The sequence below is a fragment of the Centruroides sculpturatus genome, unplaced genomic scaffold (genome assembly GCF_000671375.1).
Source record: "Centruroides sculpturatus isolate CEXI.00-Female unplaced genomic scaffold, Cexi_2.0 scaffold33, whole genome shotgun sequence".
In the NCBI taxonomy this organism is placed as follows: domain Eukaryota; kingdom Metazoa; phylum Arthropoda; class Arachnida; order Scorpiones; family Buthidae; genus Centruroides; species Centruroides sculpturatus.
Genome location: NW_019384325.1, coordinates 932,411 through 953,130, shown reverse-complemented (window position 1 = coordinate 953,130; position 20,720 = coordinate 932,411). Strand labels below are relative to the sequence as shown.

Here is a 20,720-nt window from a genome sequence, read left to right as displayed (position 1 = left end):
GATTGCTTTTCTCTTTTCTTCAGGATTTTTCGGAAGTAATTAATAGTATTGTAATTGTAGAGATCCCCAACCCCATTAACCTTATTCTGGTTTGGATGCCACTTGGATGATCATTGTTCTGACATCCTCCCACTTCTTCAAAAGATTTTTAGTAGCAGATGTCGACATTGGTCCTCTTTTGTCTTCCTCTTTTTCAAAAGATAACGCATCTCTCTGAGTTTCTTGGTATTCTTCATTTGAGAGTTCTTGGAGTTCTTCTGTCGTCAGATCAGTTTCAGGTTCCATTATGAGCTCTAAAATGCTCTTTATTTCTCAGACGTGATTTTCATTACTCCATTAGCAGCTTGAGACTTCTTGATATATCTTTCATAGCTAAGATTGTGCCTACTGTAGACCTGTTCAAGCCATACTGCCTAGCAACATCAGACATCTTGTGCTCACTTTCTACCTTGGCTATTATCTCTTACTTGTTTTCTACTGTGAGCACAGTTCTTGAAATTCCACTCTTTTTAGGCTACATAATATTATCAGTTTCTTTTTTAAATAAAAAGTTCAGAAAAGCACTTACAAAAATTCAGAGAACAGAAATCAACTAGCCCACAAAAAAGTTATTTAAATACAAGGCTCAGGTGAAATTCGAAATTTAGTATTAAAATGTTAACAAATATCCGATGGGACAGTTAAACTTTCGTAAATAAACCCCCGACACAAAATTTAACAAGTACCCATCCAACAGTCTCGCGAGGACTATAAAAATTATTTGTCATGAAGGTAAACAAAAAGCTGGAATTACAAGGGTGAGTTTCAAAATTCGGAGGAATACTATCTGATTGGTATCGAGTTGAGAGTCGATGTTGTCTCCCGTGCTCTGAAAGGTTTTGAATTGTTACCTGAAGACAAGGGAAAATCAATCAGTATTTGTTAATTTCCGTCACTTCTTTTTATGTTTATTCAATAAAGTGTTCGTTATCTGAACATGTGTTCATCGTCTGATCATAAAAAACTTTCTCAAAAGTGTTCATTATCCGATTTGTTTGCTATCCGAACTGTTCGTTAACCAATCACCCACTGTATTAATCATTATAAATTCTAATATGGTAGTTTGTTACTTAATTTAATTTAAGTACAGGTATTTGTATTATGTTTAGTTACACTTTTAGGTTGAATAAATTATAATTTTTCAAGTTAATTTTTCCTAGTTGTAGCTGTTGGTTTAATTTTTTTTATAAAAAGTGGAAGGTATTGAGTCAGGACTTAAGTTCTCTGATGAAGTTTTGTCTATAGCAAATTGAATTTCATCTTTATCATTATCAAAATCTAGAAGCTCAGAGTGCAAATCATCCACTATGCTATCGTCAATAATTGTAATTCTTCGTTGGAGCAAACTATTGCATCATCATTCTCCCACATTCTAAGACTTTCCATTGGTTAATGTGGTAAATCTTTTAAGAAATTTCAGAATAGTATCTTAAATCATTCTGATTGTCTTCACAATATTCATACATAAATGATTTAGATTTCACTGCATTGTTAAATAGGAATTTTTCTTTCCTAATCTCCACTGTGATGTTTGTGGTTTAAAAATGGTTGTTTGAATTTTGAATGTCAGTAGATACAGTTGGAACATTTCATTTAAAATTAAATAATGTATTTAATACAAAATAGTACCAAATTCAAACTGCATAAATATAGTTTTTAAATTATTTTATTCATTTGAAAATAATATTTTTGCAGTTATAAGCTTAATGTGTTTAATTTTATTTTTAAACAAAAACTATCTTTTCATAAAAATACAAATTATGTATATTTATTAAAGGTGTTGCGCACAATGCTTTTGAAAATGATGTCGATGCCCTGCTTCAGCTCAGGAAATTTTATAATTTTCTACCGTTAAGTAACAGAGAGCCTCCTCCGATAAGAGAATGTGATGATCCTTGGTAAGTTACTTCTATACTTTTGAAATTCTTTTTTGATAAATTAATACATTGTTAATTTTGGCTCAGAATGGACATACCCACAGTAAATCCAATAACACTGCATTTGATTGATGATTTAGGGGAAACCCCACCCCAATCATCCTCCTAATCATGAAACTCTATAAACATAACCAACTGTAGAATTTAATCATTACAGTGGAACCCCGGTTAACGAACGTAATCCATTCCACAAGTCCGTTCGTTAACTGAAGCAATTTTTCCCATAGAAATTAATGCAAATACAATTAATCCGTTCTAGCTGTCAGTATTTTTGTAATTTTATTTGTAAAATGGGTTTTCTTTGATGAAAATATAAGTAAACGTAGTATCTATCATTACAGCAACAAATATGTAAACTTTATTTAATAAAGTAGCACTATACATACCTTTATTTCTACAGAGCTTAATGCTTGGAAGAGGAATCCCCCTCCATAAAAATATCGAGTAGCACTGCATTGGGAGTTTCTTTGAATCGAGGTCTCTTTTGATAAGGAACAAGAAAGTGGTCTAAAGTTGATTGTCTTACTCTCTTAATCAAAATTTTTCTAAAATGCGCTAGCACAGTGTCATTCATTAAATTAATGACCCTATTAGCCACAACTTTGTTAGGATGGTGCTTCTCGATAAATTCCTGCACATCATTCCATTTTCTGCAAATTTCCTTAATCTCAGCACTGGTGATTTCTTCCCTAGCCTCTTCCTCTGACGAATGCTCTTCTTGTAAGACTTTCATCTGTTCTTCCTGCATGGCAACCAGCTCTTCTGTCGTTAGTTCATTTTGATGGTCTTTCAGCAACTCCTCCACGTCTGCATCATCTACCTCTACTCTCGAACTCTTGCCAATGGACACGATTTCATGCACTATATCAGAAGAGCTCTCTTCTTCAAATTTCTGAAAGTTTTGCTCTGGGACACAAGTTGGCCAAAGTTTCCTCCAGGCCCGATTGCAAAGTGCGGTGAGAGACCTCACTCCAAGCTTTGTCAATAAGGTTGATACAATGCAGGATGTTAAAATGCTCTAAGATTTAAGTCAGTATCATTGGTAACCTGAAAACACAAGGTAAACAGTGCCTTGGTATACAGCTTTTTAAAATTGGAAATCACTTGCTGATCCATTGGTTGCAGTAATGGAGTTGTATTGGGTGGAAGGAATTTGACCGTGATGAAGTCATGTTCACTATCCAAGTCGTCCTCCAAATTTGGTGGCTGTGCTAGAGCATTATCCATTAAGAGAAGACATCTAAGAGGAAGATACATTTCCTGAAGATAATTTTTAACAGTAGGAGCAAACACTTCCATGAGCCAATCCATGAATAAAGTCCGAGTTACCCATGCCTTACTATTTGCCTTCCATTGTACAGGCAGTATGGACTTTATCACATTTTTACTCTTAAAGGCACAGGGATTTTCAGCGTTGTAGACTAAAAGTGGCTTGATTTTGAGGTCACCACTTGCATTAGCACAAAATAAAAGAGTGAGTCTGTCCTTCATGGGCTTGTGCTCGGGAAGTGCTTTCTCTTCTTGGGTTATGTACGTTCGTCTAGGCATTCTTTTCCAAAAAAGACCAGTCTCGTTGCAATTAAACACTTGATTCCAGATGTATCCTTCACTTTTTACAAACTATGCAAATTCATCTACAAATGCTTTTGCTGCTTTTTCATCCGAACTTGAATCCTCCCCGTGTCTTATGACACTGTGAATGCCAGTTCATTGACAAAACCTATCAAACCACCCTTGGCTCGCTTTAAAGTCTTACCTGTCTGCACTTGTACTGGGTGTCTGGGTCAACAAGTCATTGTATAAATTTTTAGCCTTTTCACAAATTACAGCTTCACTAACACTGTCTCCAGCAAGTTGCTTTTCATTGATCCATATTAGCAACAGTTTTTCAACTTCATCTAAAACTTTAGATCTTTGTTTCAATATCACATTCATTCCTTTAGCCACTTCGGCAGCCTTAAATGCTTTTCTGTTTTTAATAATTGTAGAGATAGTCGATTTTGCCACATTATCATCTTTAGCGATGTAAGAAACACGAATGCCATTCTCATATTTTGCAAATAATTTCTTTCTTAAATGCTACACAAAAACGTTTTCTATTTCCACTGTCACTTTTCTCTTTCTTCAGTGCCATATTGATTAAATATACAGTATAAATAACAAAACTAAAAAACGAAGTTTAGCACACTCGAAAAAGCAATGCTTACCTCGCACACGCCTAAGAGCAACTGAAATTTGTGAGGTTCCAGAACAGCTGGAAGCTATTGGGTTGATGCAAAAGTTCATCCCATTTTTAGCACCAGCTGGCTAAAAACGCAACACTGAAGTGTTATTTCCTTCACATGTGTAAAATTTCGATGTTGTTTGACAAAAGGGATCTCAGCTAGTATTTGAGAATAGAATTGTGTTTTGAAAATTTTGTTAAGCATTACAAATGGCAGAAAATAAGGAGTATTTTCGACATATTATGCTCTTTTATTTTTGAAAAGGCAAGAATGCTTCGCAGACAAAAAAAAATATATGTTCTGTGTATGGTGAGGGAGCCATTGATGATTCCACGTGCCGTAAGTGGTTCAGAATGTTTCGTGAAAGCAAGCTTACAAATTTGACACAAAAAGCCGTTAAGTTCATTATCTGAGTCAAAATTTTTTACAAAATAAAAGTTTGTTAACCTATTTGGTCGTTAACCGGGGTTCCACTGTATGTGTGTGTGCATGTGTGCACTATATTTAGGTGTATAGGGACAAGGTCACCTGTTTTAATACATTCATAAATTTGTAATTTGGCACTTAAATTATTAATTCACATCACTAATACAAAACAAATAATACTGTATGTTGATTTAACCATCAAATATAAATAATGCTTATTAAATTATTAAATTCAATTTCAAGCCAGATTTTTCTTTAGATGCTTGTAAATTATTAATTAATGATTGATTAACTCTGCACTCTAGTGGTACTGTTAAGGCAACATTGATAATATACATTACAAGCCCATTGTTGTCATTACAGTTATATGCAGAGTACCTATTATAATTCTGCAGGCTCCATTACAGCTACATTGTCCTAGCTGAGTCATTGAGTGCATAATGACTCAGCTAGGACAGCATTGATAGCATATGTCAGAAGGCCTCTGAAAGGTTCTGGATACATGAAATGTTTTGTGACAAACTTCCTGATATTGTTCACAATTTCTCAAAATACTCTCATGATGCTGAATGTAACTTTTCATCCAGTTAAGTTTGGAAACATGGACCACTCTTCATGGATAGCCTCTGTAGATACTGACAGCTTCTGGTGACCCAAAACAATGACAATGGATGCCCTTCATTTTTGGCAGCAAGAGAACAAGGGACCAGGTTACTGGGCTAGAGGATAGATGGATCATTGGTTGGATCTTTGACTCATTCAGAAACTTGATGGTCTTCATGGTTTGTGGGCAGATTGCTGCCATGGCAAAGATCTTAGGGTGCGACTATGCAGACATGAGTGAAAATATGTGGTGAGAAGAGGTGATGATGTTTCATGCTCTCAGTTTCTCGCTCTCGTCTGTGTGGTCATAATAAACGAGAGAAAGAAATGGAAAGAAACAAAGTGTAAAATGTCATCACCTCGTCTTGCACATATTCTCGCTCGCATCTGCATAGTCGCACCCTTACAGTCCCGTCTTTGACTGCCTCCTGCAAATTTCCTCAAAGACCTAAGTTAGGCAAACATTGATGTAATGCTCAGCAGTAACAGGTTTTCTTTCCACCAAATGGAATGGTGATATATGTCCAATTTTTTCAAAGAGTATGGACTCTATTTGCTGACCAACACTTCTTGGGCACTTAAACTTTGAAGAAATTGCCTCATCCAGAAAAATTCCAAATTTGAGATTACCACTTGTAATCTGACTCATACTGATAGACAAATATTTCATTACCAGTAATTACATTCCACACAAACCTTCCTTAGGCAAAGGTGTTTACAAACAATTTCATACACTGCTGCTGATCCAATCTGCTAGGTGCTTTTCAGTCTCCTTGTAAGTTATCCGTGGATCCTCCTCTCTGGCCATAACCACACAAGTCACATTCTCCTGGGTATTTGCAGTTAAGGGACAAGCCACTTTTGGTTTTATCTTTCAGGCTCATTCTACTGTGTTGAAATTCATCAAACTTCCAAAAAAACATGATGTCCTTGATGGACAAGCATCCAGAGAGATGCTCTGAATGCTTGTCCCTCAAAAACAAATGCTGGCTGACTGCCTGCCAGCAAACACATGATGAGTATATTAAACCACAGATATAATATAATTTTAAAATTTTTATAAATGAACAGAAAGATAATATAAGTTTTTCCTAAAAAGAATTTCAATTGAATAATTTATACTGTGGCAAAAGAAATCATATACTATTAAAATGTATATAACAGCTATTTTACTTAATATTTATATGAAACATTATAAATGACTGTTTATTGTGCATGGCTTATAATTAAGAAAACTATTCCCTTCAGTCTGTTAAAAATTATCTTAAACTAACAGCATAATATAAATTTTACATAAAATATAAATAACTTTTCCATTTTAGGGATCGTAAAGTTTATGGTTTGGATACTGTGATTCCCATTGAAAGTACTGCTGCCTATAACATGCTAGATGTTATACTTGGTGTAAGTTTTTTCTTTTAGAACATTTATTTTATATAACAACAGACACACCTACTCCTTTTATGTTAAAGTAATTTAGTCATGTAAAATTAATATTTATATGCAAAAAATTTCCAGATTTTTCTTATGTATTAGAACATGATTAGGACATTTTTTTAATATTTTTCTCTTATCATATTTATTGAAGTTGATAATTAACTTAGTATCGTTTAATTATAAAAATATTTATAATTATACACTGTCTGTAGCAATTCCTAAATCAAATTTTATCCTCTGACAATAGATTCTTAGGGAAAGGGAATACCTTTTTTTTTTTATTTGTGATTAAGATTATTGAATGAAAACTCAAAGCTTTTGATATTTGTCATAGTTTTGTCAAAGCTTTTGACAAAACTATGACAAATATCATTCTCTGTTGTATAAAATAATCAAATGTAATAAAATTATGATTTGAATGTAAGTTTAAATTTAAAANGTATCGTTTAATTATAAAAATATTTATAATTATACACTGTCTGTAGCAATTCCTAAATCAAATTTTATCCTCTGACAATAGATTCTTAGGGAAAGGGAATACCTTTTTTTTTTTATTTGTGATTAAGATTATTGAATGAAAACTCAAAGCTTTTGACAAAACTATGACAAATATCATTCTCTGTTGTATAAAATAATCAAATGTAATAAAATTATGATTTGAATGTAAGTTTAAATTTAAAACAAAATAATTTATATAATCAGATAATAGACGAACGTGACTATTTCGAAATTATGCCAAACTACGCAAAAAATCTGACTGTGGGTTTTGCTAGGATGAACGGCAGAACTGTTGGAATCGTTGGAAACAATCCAAAATATGCCGCAGGTGAGTGCCAGATTTCACAAATCGGATTATTTGAATGTCATCAAGACAGCCGTCACCTTTTGCAGGATGTCTGGACATAAATTCTTCCGTCAAGGGAGCCCGTTTTGTTCGTTTCTGTGATGCATTTAACATTCCAATAGTGACGTTTGTCGACGTTCCTGGGTTTTTGCCAGGTAAGCATATATAAATTTCAAAATAAATTTTTCCCCCAAATAAATTACATTGTAATTGCTGGTTTAGGATAACAATATTGCCCTTGGTAGATTTGCTAAGTAGTTTATAAAATATGTGGCTAGTTCCTTTAAAATTGTGAATAGTTTCTACAGTTTTATTGCTTTACATTATAAAATTTTAATCTTCAAAATTGAATTATTTTAGAATCATTTTGGCTAACTTTTAGCATATTGCACAATATTTAAAAGTTTTTTTTGAAGGAGAGATTAAATTTTGAAAACTATAGAACTTTAAAAATAGTTATACTATAAAATAACAGGTTTTTTTTAATAATTGTTAGTTTAGAAATATATATTTTTAAATATATTTCTAGTGGTTTTGCTATCGATAACAGAATTCTTGAATGTTTATTCACAGTAAAACAATTTACCGAGTGATATTTTTTTTAATTGAATTGTTTATTGTAAATTATTTTGCCAAAGGTTTCAACAAAGCATTTCTTGATAGCATTCATCAAAGCATTGATAGCAATAGGTACTTTCAAGAATAAAAAATAATGCTAACAAGTCTGCAGGATAAGCATTCAAAAGCCCAACATTTTCCCAGAAATTTATCATCAAAATTTCTACTATTACTGTATGTTATAATGAAACACACTATAAAGTGTTACATACACTGTAATTAATAGCATAGCAATGGGTGAGCAAGTAAAAAGTTTACACATAAGGAGTTTGATAACATTGCAAGTCAGACTTGACTATGTCTTGTGTGAGACTGGCTCACAATGTCAACTGACTGTTCCTATCTATACTGCTACACATTGTAAAACTTAAGTGCTTTATACAAAACATTTAATTTTGAACATTAATTTACTATGCACTCTAGGGATAACATTCGAAATGTTTATATTTATTTACTTGAAGTTTGTGGACAATCATTATTCCAAGAGGCCAAAATTTGATGGTTACATGAATAGAACCGTAAAATAACCCAGTCTCTTTAGACCAAATACCTTTGATATATTTGGACAAAGATCTTGTGTTCTTGAATATCTCAAAGGTTTGGCTATACATAAGTGCCACAGAACACCACTACTAAAAAGTTAGTAAACCCAAACCTTTGTAGACAGATGATTCCAGATATTTTCATGTAAGCCATTGCCTTAGTTTTTGGTAACTTTTCTGTGATTTTCCATAATGAAAATTCTCAGAATGATTGCATTACAGAAACTGAAATTGCCTTAATTTAAAAGACAAGCTAACAATATAGTTGAAGTTAGGTCACATTTGCTCATGGCATTGCTAAACTTCTCATTACAGTATTCATATTGGGTAAGCAATTCAAGTTTGCTTTTAAAATTATGCCAACTAAATAGAATCAAGTTTACTATATGCCACAAGCAAAATAGTACAAAATATGATAAATTTTGTTTTGTGACAATTACAAAAGTTGACAAAAAATAAACTTTCATTAATAGGAATTATAAAACTCAATTTGATATTGTTTCATTAGACCAACAGATGCAGATATTTGATTTTATAATGTCAAGATGTTGATTCATTTGAATTTTAAAACACCAAAAGTTAGGAGTTTGGCTTATTTCACAAATACAGAACATTTAACAACATAAAGGAAACAAATTTGGCATCAAGTTTTAAAAATATAATTAAATAAACTTTTGTTTTCAAAAGGTACCGCACAAGAGTATGGAGGAATAATAAGACATGGAGCCAAACTTCTCTATGCTTTCGCAGAAGCGACTGTACCCAAAATCACTGTCATAACTCGAAAGGTAAGCGACAGTAATTTATTATTCAAGCAACAAAGTTAGTTTTATAAAAACAGTTAACTAAAATTTTTCTCTCTTTTTAAACAAGACTTTTTAAATTTATTTCATTGAAATGTTCCTTGTAAGTAAACCAAATGACTACCTGACTTGTAATTTTTATTTTAAACATAAAATATTTAAATTTAGTTTGATATTGGAACTTACATGAAATTTAAACATTTTTCAGAAATAAGGACTAATTTTAAGCTACTGAATTTACATGCTCTAATGCAAATATAAGAGTGGGTGGTGTAGTGTGTACATCCCATGGCTGTTTGTGTTTTTTTTTTTAATTTTTATTATTGAGGGATAATTGAAAAATGCAACCCTCCAAATGATTTACTTTTGCTTTTTTTTAATTAGTTATTAAATAAGTAAATTAGTAAAAGACAGCCAAAATAAATAGTTCAGTAATGGAAAAATGAAACTTGCCTTTCTTTAAAAATCCAGAACGGCACAGAATACACACTAACAAGCCCACATAACCATTACACCACTCACTATTACAAATAAATTTACAGTAGAGCATATTGATCCAATAGCTTAAAATTGATTACTTTTTCTCAATAATACTCGAAATCGAGGCTTTTTGACACGGTTCACAAAAATTATTGCGAAAACGCAAAGAATCCTTTGCTTGCGTGTATAGGACAACCTATTTTGGAAGCAGTGAAAAATGAATAAAAACCTTGTCTTATATGGGAATAAATATGGTATTATTTTTTGCCATTGTTATAATTGAATCATTTTTGAAATATTCACATTTTTCTGTAGATTGGTTAACAAGTACACAGGTTTCTTTATGCAGGGCAGAATTTTTGTGCTCTGAAATTTTTTCACTGTGTTTCCAATTGTTGAATCTGTACTAAATGCATTATTTGCACTACTGAATAGTTTGCATGGAATGCAATAAACTTTTCCTGAAGAATTTGAATATGAGAGCTGGTTTCATTTTTGTTGTTTTCTGTTTAGTAAATGTCTATAAAATATCATTTTTGTAGCACCTGCTCTGCGATTTGTAGACCATTTTAGATGCAGCCAAGTCCAGTTTTTGAATATCTATATCTACATTATAGATATAATCAAAAACATATCTAATTTTTTCTTATTTTCATTTATTCTAATTTTCATAATTAACACTCATCATACTATTAGCTTCATCTTCATCTAAATGTTGTGTTTGAATATCTTCTTTTTCTTTCTCATTTGATTGTTGGACAGTATCATCATACTGTTGTTGATTTTCTTCTTTTCCTTGTGTTACCAATATGTAATTTCCATAGAAATTTGTTAATGTAGGCATTTTTCCCAGAAAAACTTTTTGCCTTGCTTTCTTCTCTTCCTTTAATTTACAATTGACAAAGCCAGAGAACCTTTTTTCATTTGTGTTCCATGGCTAGCCTTGCCTTGCCTTCAAGATATAATAAAAAAATTATTTTTAAAATTATGCTAGGAAGTAAAGATTAACTTACCAGTTACTGTAGAAATTAAAAACAATATGCACAAATTGAAAAATACCAGATTGGAAGAATATGTTGAAGTTCAGAATGAAGGTAAGTGCATGTTTTCTGATTGGCAGTAAAGACAAGTTTGTGCCATGCCTGTAGTATGTGTATCTAATTGCAAGGCAGCTGACAGCCATGTGCACTAGGAGCTATAGCCCATTTAGCCCTGTGGTTAGGGTGTCACTGACTATAGATGGTAATTTTATTTAGTTATAAACCTTAACATTAATTGGTTAATAAAGCAATGATTGACTTAGTTTAATAGAGTATATATATATATATAACCCAGAAGCATGGGATTTTTAGCCATTTGGCCAATTCTAGTCAAATCAAGAATGACCAGATGTATAGGAGAAAGAATACTATTTTACAGACTATAAAAAAAATAAAATATCCAGTTGTTCCAGTCTATACAATAGCATTGTTGACTTGCACCTGCATAACAGTGTATGGGAGAAACATTGATAATTTAAAATTGGTGCACTATAAACTTTCAAATTGCTTTAAACACAGGTAACCCAGGGGTGAAGTGCAGAAAACACAATAATAAAATTCAAGTTGGATGGTGGTAAATGTGTAGCAACACTTTTGTGCCAGAATTACACGAATTCAGACAAACGGAGACATTTTTTTTTAATCTTGATGTATTTTCAGAAGGAAACTTATGTCACAGTTTAAGTAGAAAACTAAAGAGAATCCTCTTTAATTCAAGGCCTACGGTGGAGCCTACGATGTCATGAGTTCGAAACACCTGCGTGGGGACATCAACTATGCCTGGCCCACAGCTGAGATTGCTGTGATGGGGGCCCAGGGAGCCATCTCTATCATCTACAGGGGCAAAAAGGATGTGCAGAAGTACGTGGATGAGTATGTGGAGAAGTTTGGCAATCCCTTTCCTGCTTCCACCCGAGGTTAGTCAAATTTCTAATGTTGAAAAAATGCGGCAAAAATTGAAGGAACAATTCCTTACATCAAGTGGGGTGTCCGGACCCCAATTTTACTACAGATACAACAGAAAATGCACAACTTGTGGTCTGTTCTGCAAATATGAAAACCAATGGATGATATTCGTCCATAGTCACGCGAAGTTCGCTTGTTTTAAAATTACCTGAAATTCGTTCAGAAGCGGTAATTTTACACACCACCAATAAATTAATTAAGACGACAAATATGTAACATTACAGACCACACTACCGAAAAGATGATAATTTGCCATTTCCTAAAGAGATCCATGTTGTATTTCAGGATTCGTGGACGACATCATCGAACCACAGACCACCCGCACCAGGATCTGTCGGGACCTGGAATTACTACAGAACAAGAAACTGACGAATCCCTGGAAGAAGCACGCCAACATCCCCCTATAACGCCACCGTCATTAAGGAATCTCCAGACATATCGACGGGAGTGCAGATTATCGAAATATTATCCTGACGGAAGGGAACTTTTGAATCCACTTGTACATATGACCAACATCCAGTTATCTTTTGTACTCGGAGGATATTTTCATAATTTCCCACTTAATCCCAGTATGACTTGCCATAAAATAGAAGATTGTATCTGTGCCAATTAAACTTTTTAAACAGATATTTTTCCACTCTATTTTAAAGATATCAGTTGCCACATAACAAAGTTAATGTTTTCACGTCCTCAATATAGGAAAGGCTATAAATGGCAGTAACATCCTCAACTCGAAACACAGGTAATGCAGATTAATTTGAAATTATTCAATGATTGGTCTGAGACACTCTAAGACTGAATTTAAACCATGCCATTATTTTTTACCCAGCACAAGATAAAATTTGCATCCATGTGAAGGGGAGTTAGAAACATCTTTTCCAACAAATAGCCCACTACCAATAACTAAATGGCACTTGAGTTTATGTAATCGTGTAACAGAAGCAAGATATACAGGGTGTTCAGAAATTCCCATTACAAACGTCTAGGACTTGTAGAGGGGAGTGAGTACATAATATTTTGATTAGGAACCAACATCTGAATTGAAACTGCCATAGAATGGAAACCGTACATTTCCAGACATGGGTTCCTAATCAAAATATTATCTACTCACTCCCTCCTAGAAGTTTTTAACGGTAATTTCCGAACACCCTGTATAAAAGATACATTTCATAAATATAATTTGTAAAAAGTTAAATTTAATATTGAACTTTTAAACGTTAGAAAAAATATCATATAATATAATTAATAAAGCAAACATTTGACGACAATGAGAAATTATTCGTCAAAATTAATTTCTCTCTTCTGTAATTCTTCCAGATCTTCTCTGATGACTTCTAATCTTTCTGCCACACTTATTCCAAAATTTTCAAACTACAAAATAAAAATATTTATGAATTGCAAGATTAAATAATATATTAATTACATAAATGTATTTTGCATATAATGCTTAGTTAATTAATTATATTTAAATTAATAAACTGGACAGATAAACTAATAAAACTTACTTGATTACATTTTTAAGCTATTAACTATAGCATATTCTCTTAGGGTTGAAATAATAATATTAATACATTTGTGTAACTTATTTTTCATTTTATTATTTCTGTATTAAAAAACTTGATTCAAATTTATTTACTGGATGTTGTTAAGTAATGAAAATAAAGATATAAAAATTAATTTAAATTAATTTTTATAAATCATTATCTATTAAAATTATGCATATTAATATTATTCAAACCATAATAATCAAGAAAAACTCTTAAGACTAGTCTATACATATATGCATACAGAATGTTACCTTTTTAAATTATTGTGATTATGTTAATTATTATCCGAGGATGTCATAACGTACATCAAAAAATTGGAAGCCCGTCCACGTTTCACATTTGTTGATTACAATTTCTCAAAACATTCACCTTGTGTCGCATGGCACATGTCTTCCTATACTCGCTACGGCACAGCAGTCACAATTACACAGTTTGCAAAGTTAGAATCACTCATCATTGCGGGAGCTGCAGAACACAAAATGCCTTCTCTATTGCAAAGTTTCCATTTTCGTTTACGATGCTGCCTTTGGGCGGTAGACAAGATGTTTGAATGCAGACAGAAGACAAAACTTGGGCATTTACTCTATAGATTAAGGTACGTCATACATTTCTCGGACAATAATTAACGTAATTTAAATTGGTAACATTTAGAAGATCCCACAAAATTTCTTTCAATCACCATAACAGTGTATTTCTATTAATAGGACTTATCACACTGGTGTATAAGATTACATCAACACAGTCACACAGATTAAAATTGTTTTATTTACAATTACCAATAAAACAATTTTAATCTGTGTGACTGTGTTGATGTAATCTTATACACCAGTGTGATAAGTCCTATTAATAGAAATACACTGTTATGGTGATTGAAAGAATAATTTGTTTAAATTAAGGACATTGATGCATATTAATTAATCCCATATATTTATTTGGCATGTTGTGGTACACTATGACAATATTTGTTGCTACAGTAAGACCAGCAAACTTACATGTTGGATCAGCCACAAAGTTTATTTTTACTGTATTGGAAAAATATTGTAATATCCAGTAACCAACAGGATAGCAATATTTGGAAAATGTCACCATTACAAAAACCAACAAAGGGTGTATGCTGAACGTTTGTAATCAATCCATCAATAAAGCAGAAACTTCATTGCAAAGGAGCACGATAGATACTACACAGCAGTGATAACAATGACATCCATTGAAAAAATGAAATCTCTATAATTGAAAACTAAGAGTATAAAAAAAATGATGTTTGGAGAAATACAGCAAAAGAAATGGTTAATACTTTGATCAAATCTTTTTTGCATTTTCTTACCGACTATTCAGAGGTAAATATTCCATTGTACAGTAATTTTATATACCAGACAATATGTACAGTGTGAAGCAGTCTTTAATTCTCTTATATACACTAATCTCTGATGATTTTTAATATTATTTTGAGATTCAAGCGTATTTAGTTTGGTTTTTTGTAAACAAACAAAAATCCAACATTATTTTGGTCTTACATAACCGTCAAATTGAAATTTTCTTTTTATAAATCTCTTCATTCAGCAGAAATTCACATAGTTATTTTCTTTACATGTAGGTCACTAAGTGGAATTGTTAAATTTATATAGTTATGTTTCCTATTCAACACACAAATGTAAAATTATAAAAATTCAATTAAACAAATTTTGATTTGTTTTCTTTACTCACATTTAATTAAATCTAGGGAATCTTCAAATACTACAGAAAATTAAGAAAAGATCGGTTCAATTTTTAAAACACAGAGAATTCAATCTATTACAAATTTCTAGTGCTTGACAATATTTCACATTCTCTGGCAATATTATACTTTCTCTTTAAATTCCTTTCTGCTCCCATTTGTTTTTAGCAAAAAAAGTTGAAGTGATTATTTCTTTTAAAAAAATACTGAATACCACCACCGCATTTTATCAGAGACAAAAAACTACTAAGGTTTACAATTGTTAGTCTTTATTACAGAATGCATTTTGGGTGCAAAATTTTGTTTCACTTGCACCCCTCTCTTCAGGTAAGTGAAACAAAATGCACACAACACCATTGTGTGCTTTTACAATTGTGAAATATTCCTTGAACCTTCGTAAAAACTTATAAAAATAATCCACAAAGAAAAAAAATACGTTTTTACGAAGGTTCAAGGAACATTTCGCAATTGTAAATGCACACAACACCATTAACTTTAATAATGGGATGGAGATAGATGACGTGTGGGCAGAAATGGTAAGGGGAAAATAGCACATAAATAGACAAAAGGTCATTAGAACGATGCCTCGAGGGTAGGACATTGATATAGCAGAGCATGGTAGGTTTTAACATAAGACATTAGTTCTGTATAATATAAATCATTTAAATACTATAATATATAATAATTTTGTAACACCTATATGCTTACCGATTGTAAATATGTATTGCATTACCTGAAGAGAGGGGTGCAAGTGTAACAAAGACTAACAATTGTAAATCTTAGTAGTTTTTTGTCTCTGATAAAATGCAGTTATATTCAGTATTACCCCTTAAAGTTTTTAATTTTTTAAGATTTTTTAAAAGAAATATAAAAAACCACACTATAAGTAAATATATATACTTGAAGTGATTCATTTGTGTGTATTTTCCACACCTAAACATCACTAAAAGAAACAAATCAAGTTAACAACTCCACTAGATTGCAGTTGTAATGACATTTGTGTCTAAGACAACTACATGGCTGAGCAGTTAAAGGTGACAACCTACCGCTCTGGAAGATCTGGAATTGAGCCCCTGGGGTTTTTGACACGTCTGGATTATACATTAAAAAATTTGGAAAGGTCTGTCTCTGACCCACCCCATCGAGGACCTAGCCAAACCAGTAATGGGCTTGCTAAAAAGGGCTTCTTAGTTCCTACAAGGGAGAAAGTTTAAAAAAAAACCCACAACTGTAAAATGTGACAGTTTTGTCCATGTTCCACAAGTTTACAGAATACATTCAATTCGAGAAATATTCGAAATAATCAAATAATTCGTACAATGCATTTATGTGTTTGCTTTTGTTGAGTTTTATTCTGAAGTATAGAATAGTTTTGAATTATCCAAGAATTCAAATTAACCAACTTCAACTGTATCTATCTATTTCTTATCTTAATGCCAGGTTATTATTATTAATTATATTAATTTAATTTAAAAGAAACTCTTACAGTCTTTGACATAGAAAGTGTCATTTTAGCAACTTCCTGGTCTAACTCTTTCCTTTCGTCTTTATGCTTTTGTATGCGGTTGGTAATTCTATGTTTCTCTGACAGGAGTTTCTGTAAAACTTCTCCCTGATTATTTTCCATACACCTACAAATTGGAATTTATAATTATAATTTCGGTCGGTAGGATAGTAACGATCATCATGCAAAAGGTCAAAGAAACAGATCTTACTTCTCTTGTTCACCAATCAGTGATTTTAATTCCTCAATCTGTTTTTTGTGCTTCAATTCTTCTCTCTGATTCCACTCTTCCAAATGAGTTAATTCCGAATTCTTCTGGTCCAACTGTCTTTGTAAATTCTCGGATTTCTGTATCTCTGTTTTATTTGAATTGGTAATATCTTCTAATTTAGCGGTAACCATTCTATTTGAATAATTTAAAATAATTATTTTTATTTTTTGGCAATACTTAAAGAAAAAAATATTAACAAACCTATCCTTATTTATTTCTTTATTAAGATTATTAAGAAATTCCAGGGCTTTGTTTAATTTATCCTGCACTTTTACATGAGTATTTCTTGATTTCTTATACTCGTCAATTTTGGAAAATATTTCTTCGTTCTTTTGGTAATATAACTGAAGTTTGTCGGCCAGATCTTCCAGTTCTTGTCTCTGTTCGCTGGATACAATCTTACTTTCCAATTCTTTCTTTTTTTCAATGCAAGAAGCTATTTCAACATTGATGTTACTCTACAAAAACATTTTCAAAGTTTACAATTATTATTTCCATAAGTATACACTTACATATCTATCAATTTCAATAAAAATCAAACTAAAACAATACATAATTGGTGCACTTGAACTTCTAAACTTTAATATATTTTTACATATAAATAATATCTTACCACATAGCTTTTCCTTTCAGCAAATTTTTGTTTTAACTTTTGGTATTTTTCAGTTACTTCATCCTGAAATGAAAATACATTTAATTTACAGTCAATTACAATCATTATATAACAAATAATGCAAACATATGTGAATGCACATGTAATAATATATTAAAAAGTTATGTATTAAGTCATGGAATTATCTATCTATTTTTATTTACTTATTTTACATAGACTATGTCACTAAGAAAATAATTTCCATCTGACACAACTAATGGATTCCATCAAAATATATACTAAAATACCGAAAAACATGTTGACATTTAAATCTAATAAATGCTTAAATGAAAGACATGGTTCCATAACTTAGAAACTTTAATAATTAGTCCAATATTTTAACAGATGGCAAAATTTGCAAGTAAATAATTTCACAAATCCTTAAATTAACATAAATGGTCTAATCATAATGGGAAATTTGGCACATTTGACAATAATTGGTGTTTATTATAATTATCACAAATTAGTTTTTACTCTTCACTTGAATTTTTTTTCCTGACAATCTTGAACTGTTTTTTCTAACAAGAGAGAAAATCAAATGGTGTTAACAATTGTAACTGCTGATTTCCCTGTATCATTAATTAAGAAATTTATTTAGCTTTTATCTCACACTCTTGTTTATTATAGTAATTATAGAATAGACACTTTACATTTGCCACAATTTTCTTGTTTCGGTTTTTTCTGCAGGCCCTTCCCTTGTTGGTTCCTACAAACAGTGAAAAACATTTTCTCCAACTAAATAAAATTTTATCCCGTGTAAATTTCTGAAAATCTGTTCTTAACTTCCAAAAATGAAAGTTCTCTAAAAGTCACCTTTTGCAACAAAACTTATTTCCATAAAAGGGAAGGATTGCTGAAACTACTAATGTACATATTGGATCCTATAGTAAAACTAAACTAGTTCTTCAAAAAAAATACATTGAAAATATCAACTGTATGTTGCTAATTAGAGAACAACATCCAGTTTATGTATCTAATTACCATTATCAATATGTCAAATATTTCTTCCGGATGGCCAAACAGTTAAGATGGTAGCTGGGGACCCAGAATCAAATTCGGACAATCAAAAACTCCGAATTTTTTGGAGACAGTCCTTTCAAATATGTTGGGCACCATCCCCCGCCCCCTTGTGGGCCCAACCAAACCCATAATGGGCTTGTTAAAAAAAAAGTCCTCTTAACACTTACAGAGCAGAGTTAAAAATATATATATTTCTTGTGTTTAAAAATTTTTAATTTTATTTTTTCTAAAGGAAGAAGACTACAAACTTTGTCATAACCACTTCATATTTTTGCAATTTTGATTAAACTTGTGCTACTAAATGTCATGCCATTCGATTTTTTGTCCAAATATTCAAGTGCTTATACAAAAGTTTTGGAATTTCTTAAATTTTCTAGTGTTTTATTCATTTGGAAAATGTTTATCTCAAATAAGATTACACTTCCTTCAAATAAAGTGTATTTTGGATAAAATTTAACCGCATCATTTAAACATTGTATAAAAATATCCAATATAAACTAACAACAAAATTTATAGAATAAGCTAATTTGTCCATCAATAATTTTTTTCATAATTAATTAAAAATTATAACAACAAAAGTATTTAAAGCAATTTACCTTTGTTTTCATTATTTTCTTCAAATTTTCAACGTAAGTTTTGCATTCTTCTTCTATCTGCATTAAGAAGCACATTAATATGAACAATTTAACATGCCGTAGTTAAAGTTTAAAAAATCTGTATGTTTACTCATAAAATAAAAATCTGGTAAAGTCAGTACTGGCATAGAAGAGAGAAATTTATTTATTTTAATTACATTTTCATTATAGTTTTGTCATTAAAATATCCTGATAATAGTATATATTTACTAAAATAAATCATAGTGTAAGATTTAACTTTAAAAATTTAAAGAAATTAACAGAACAAATCACAGGGGTTCTTCCTCTGTCTTTGTCCATTTTACACCTTGGGAACAAACAGAGTTACAGCAGAGTTTACCTTTTATTGTAAGCTCTTATCCACCTCGATACATAAAAGGTTTGTTCCTCCAAGATTTGAAATAGATAAAGGATGAAGAATCCTTGTGTTTTCTTCCATTAATTTCTTGTAAAAATTTTTAAAATATAACTATCTTCCTGGCTATTTACTAGTTTGTTTATATTTTTATCAACATCTTGAAGTCCAATGTATTGATAATAATCCAAACTTTGACCATAATTAATAATTAGAAGCCAAGTAATTTGGTACTAGAGGTAAACATTAGGTGCCATCTCTTATTTAAATTAATAATTATAATAATTTATTAAATATATTAATTATACCATAATAGCTCTATTAATTACGGCTAGAGTTTGGATTATATCTTAACTTTAATAAAACTAGTAATCTGTTAATTCAATTTTTCAAAAATCATTACATGAAACTTACTTGCACTTTTGAAGAAAAATTTATTGAAAATATTACAAAAATAATAAATTTAAGAGTTTCACAAAGAAATAACATGCGTGTCTTTTTAATAATACTGTAAATAATATGTACAACAATCATAAAATGATGACTGATATCACCAATTATTGGAGAATTAATAACCATTCTGTTCAGAAAACCTGTTTTCAGTGAAGTTTTATTCAAAAAATGTTCTATTGTGGCACTAATAGTCTTTAAAAATAGATATTTCTAAAAGTTTAAGCTTCATAGCTAATTATCACATCCAAATAATTAATTTTTGGCACCTCTGCCTATTTTTGAAAGAAATTTTGTATTTTTAAACAAGCACTTGGCAATATAATATCAATCTACAAGTATATAAATTGTTATTACATTGCCAAATATTTCATATTGTTAACAGCCTTGCACTCAAAAGAATGTCTGACGTATGTAATAATTGTGACATAAGCCAATTAATTTTCAAATTAATAATGGAAAAACACAATTGCACGAAATATTAAGTTGTTTCCCGTATTTTCTAGAAATGGATGGCATCAGTATATAATTGCCAAAAAGTACATAAACTGCATTTCACATTAATAAAGATGGCAAAACCTAATCTCAAATCAATGTCAAAAACTTGGATAG

The 20,720-nt window shown here is 31.2% G+C and overlaps 2 protein-coding genes across 2 annotated transcripts in view; one reads left to right on the top strand and one right to left on the bottom strand.

Annotated features, from left to right (window-relative positions):
• Positions 1-12,589, top strand: part of LOC111626891 (propionyl-CoA carboxylase beta chain, mitochondrial-like) — a 26,296-nt gene extending 13,707 nt beyond the window's left edge. Inside the window, exons 5-11 of the mRNA XM_023370415.1 lie at positions 1,795-1,937; positions 6,553-6,634; positions 7,370-7,493; positions 7,559-7,666; positions 9,359-9,459; positions 11,713-11,911; positions 12,246-12,589. Of these exons, the coding sequence (XP_023226183.1) occupies positions 1,795-1,937; positions 6,553-6,634; positions 7,370-7,493; positions 7,559-7,666; positions 9,359-9,459; positions 11,713-11,911; positions 12,246-12,367 (879 nt within the window). The 3' untranslated portion in view covers positions 12,368-12,589. The remainder of the gene's footprint in view (positions 1-1,794; positions 1,938-6,552; positions 6,635-7,369; positions 7,494-7,558; positions 7,667-9,358; positions 9,460-11,712; positions 11,912-12,245) is intronic.
• Positions 12,590-13,194: 605 nt separating this feature from the next.
• The window catches only part of LOC111627263 (kinetochore protein Nuf2-B-like), a 34,982-nt gene continuing 27,456 nt past the window's right edge, over positions 13,195-20,720 (bottom strand). The window contains exons 8-13 of the mRNA XM_023370838.1: positions 19,265-19,321; positions 17,610-17,672; positions 17,198-17,454; positions 16,937-17,128; positions 16,708-16,852; positions 13,195-13,331 (exon numbers count right to left, since the gene is read on the bottom strand). Of these exons, the coding sequence (XP_023226606.1) occupies positions 13,236-13,331; positions 16,708-16,852; positions 16,937-17,128; positions 17,198-17,454; positions 17,610-17,672; positions 19,265-19,321 (810 nt within the window). The 3' untranslated portion in view covers positions 13,195-13,235. The remainder of the gene's footprint in view (positions 13,332-16,707; positions 16,853-16,936; positions 17,129-17,197; positions 17,455-17,609; positions 17,673-19,264; positions 19,322-20,720) is intronic.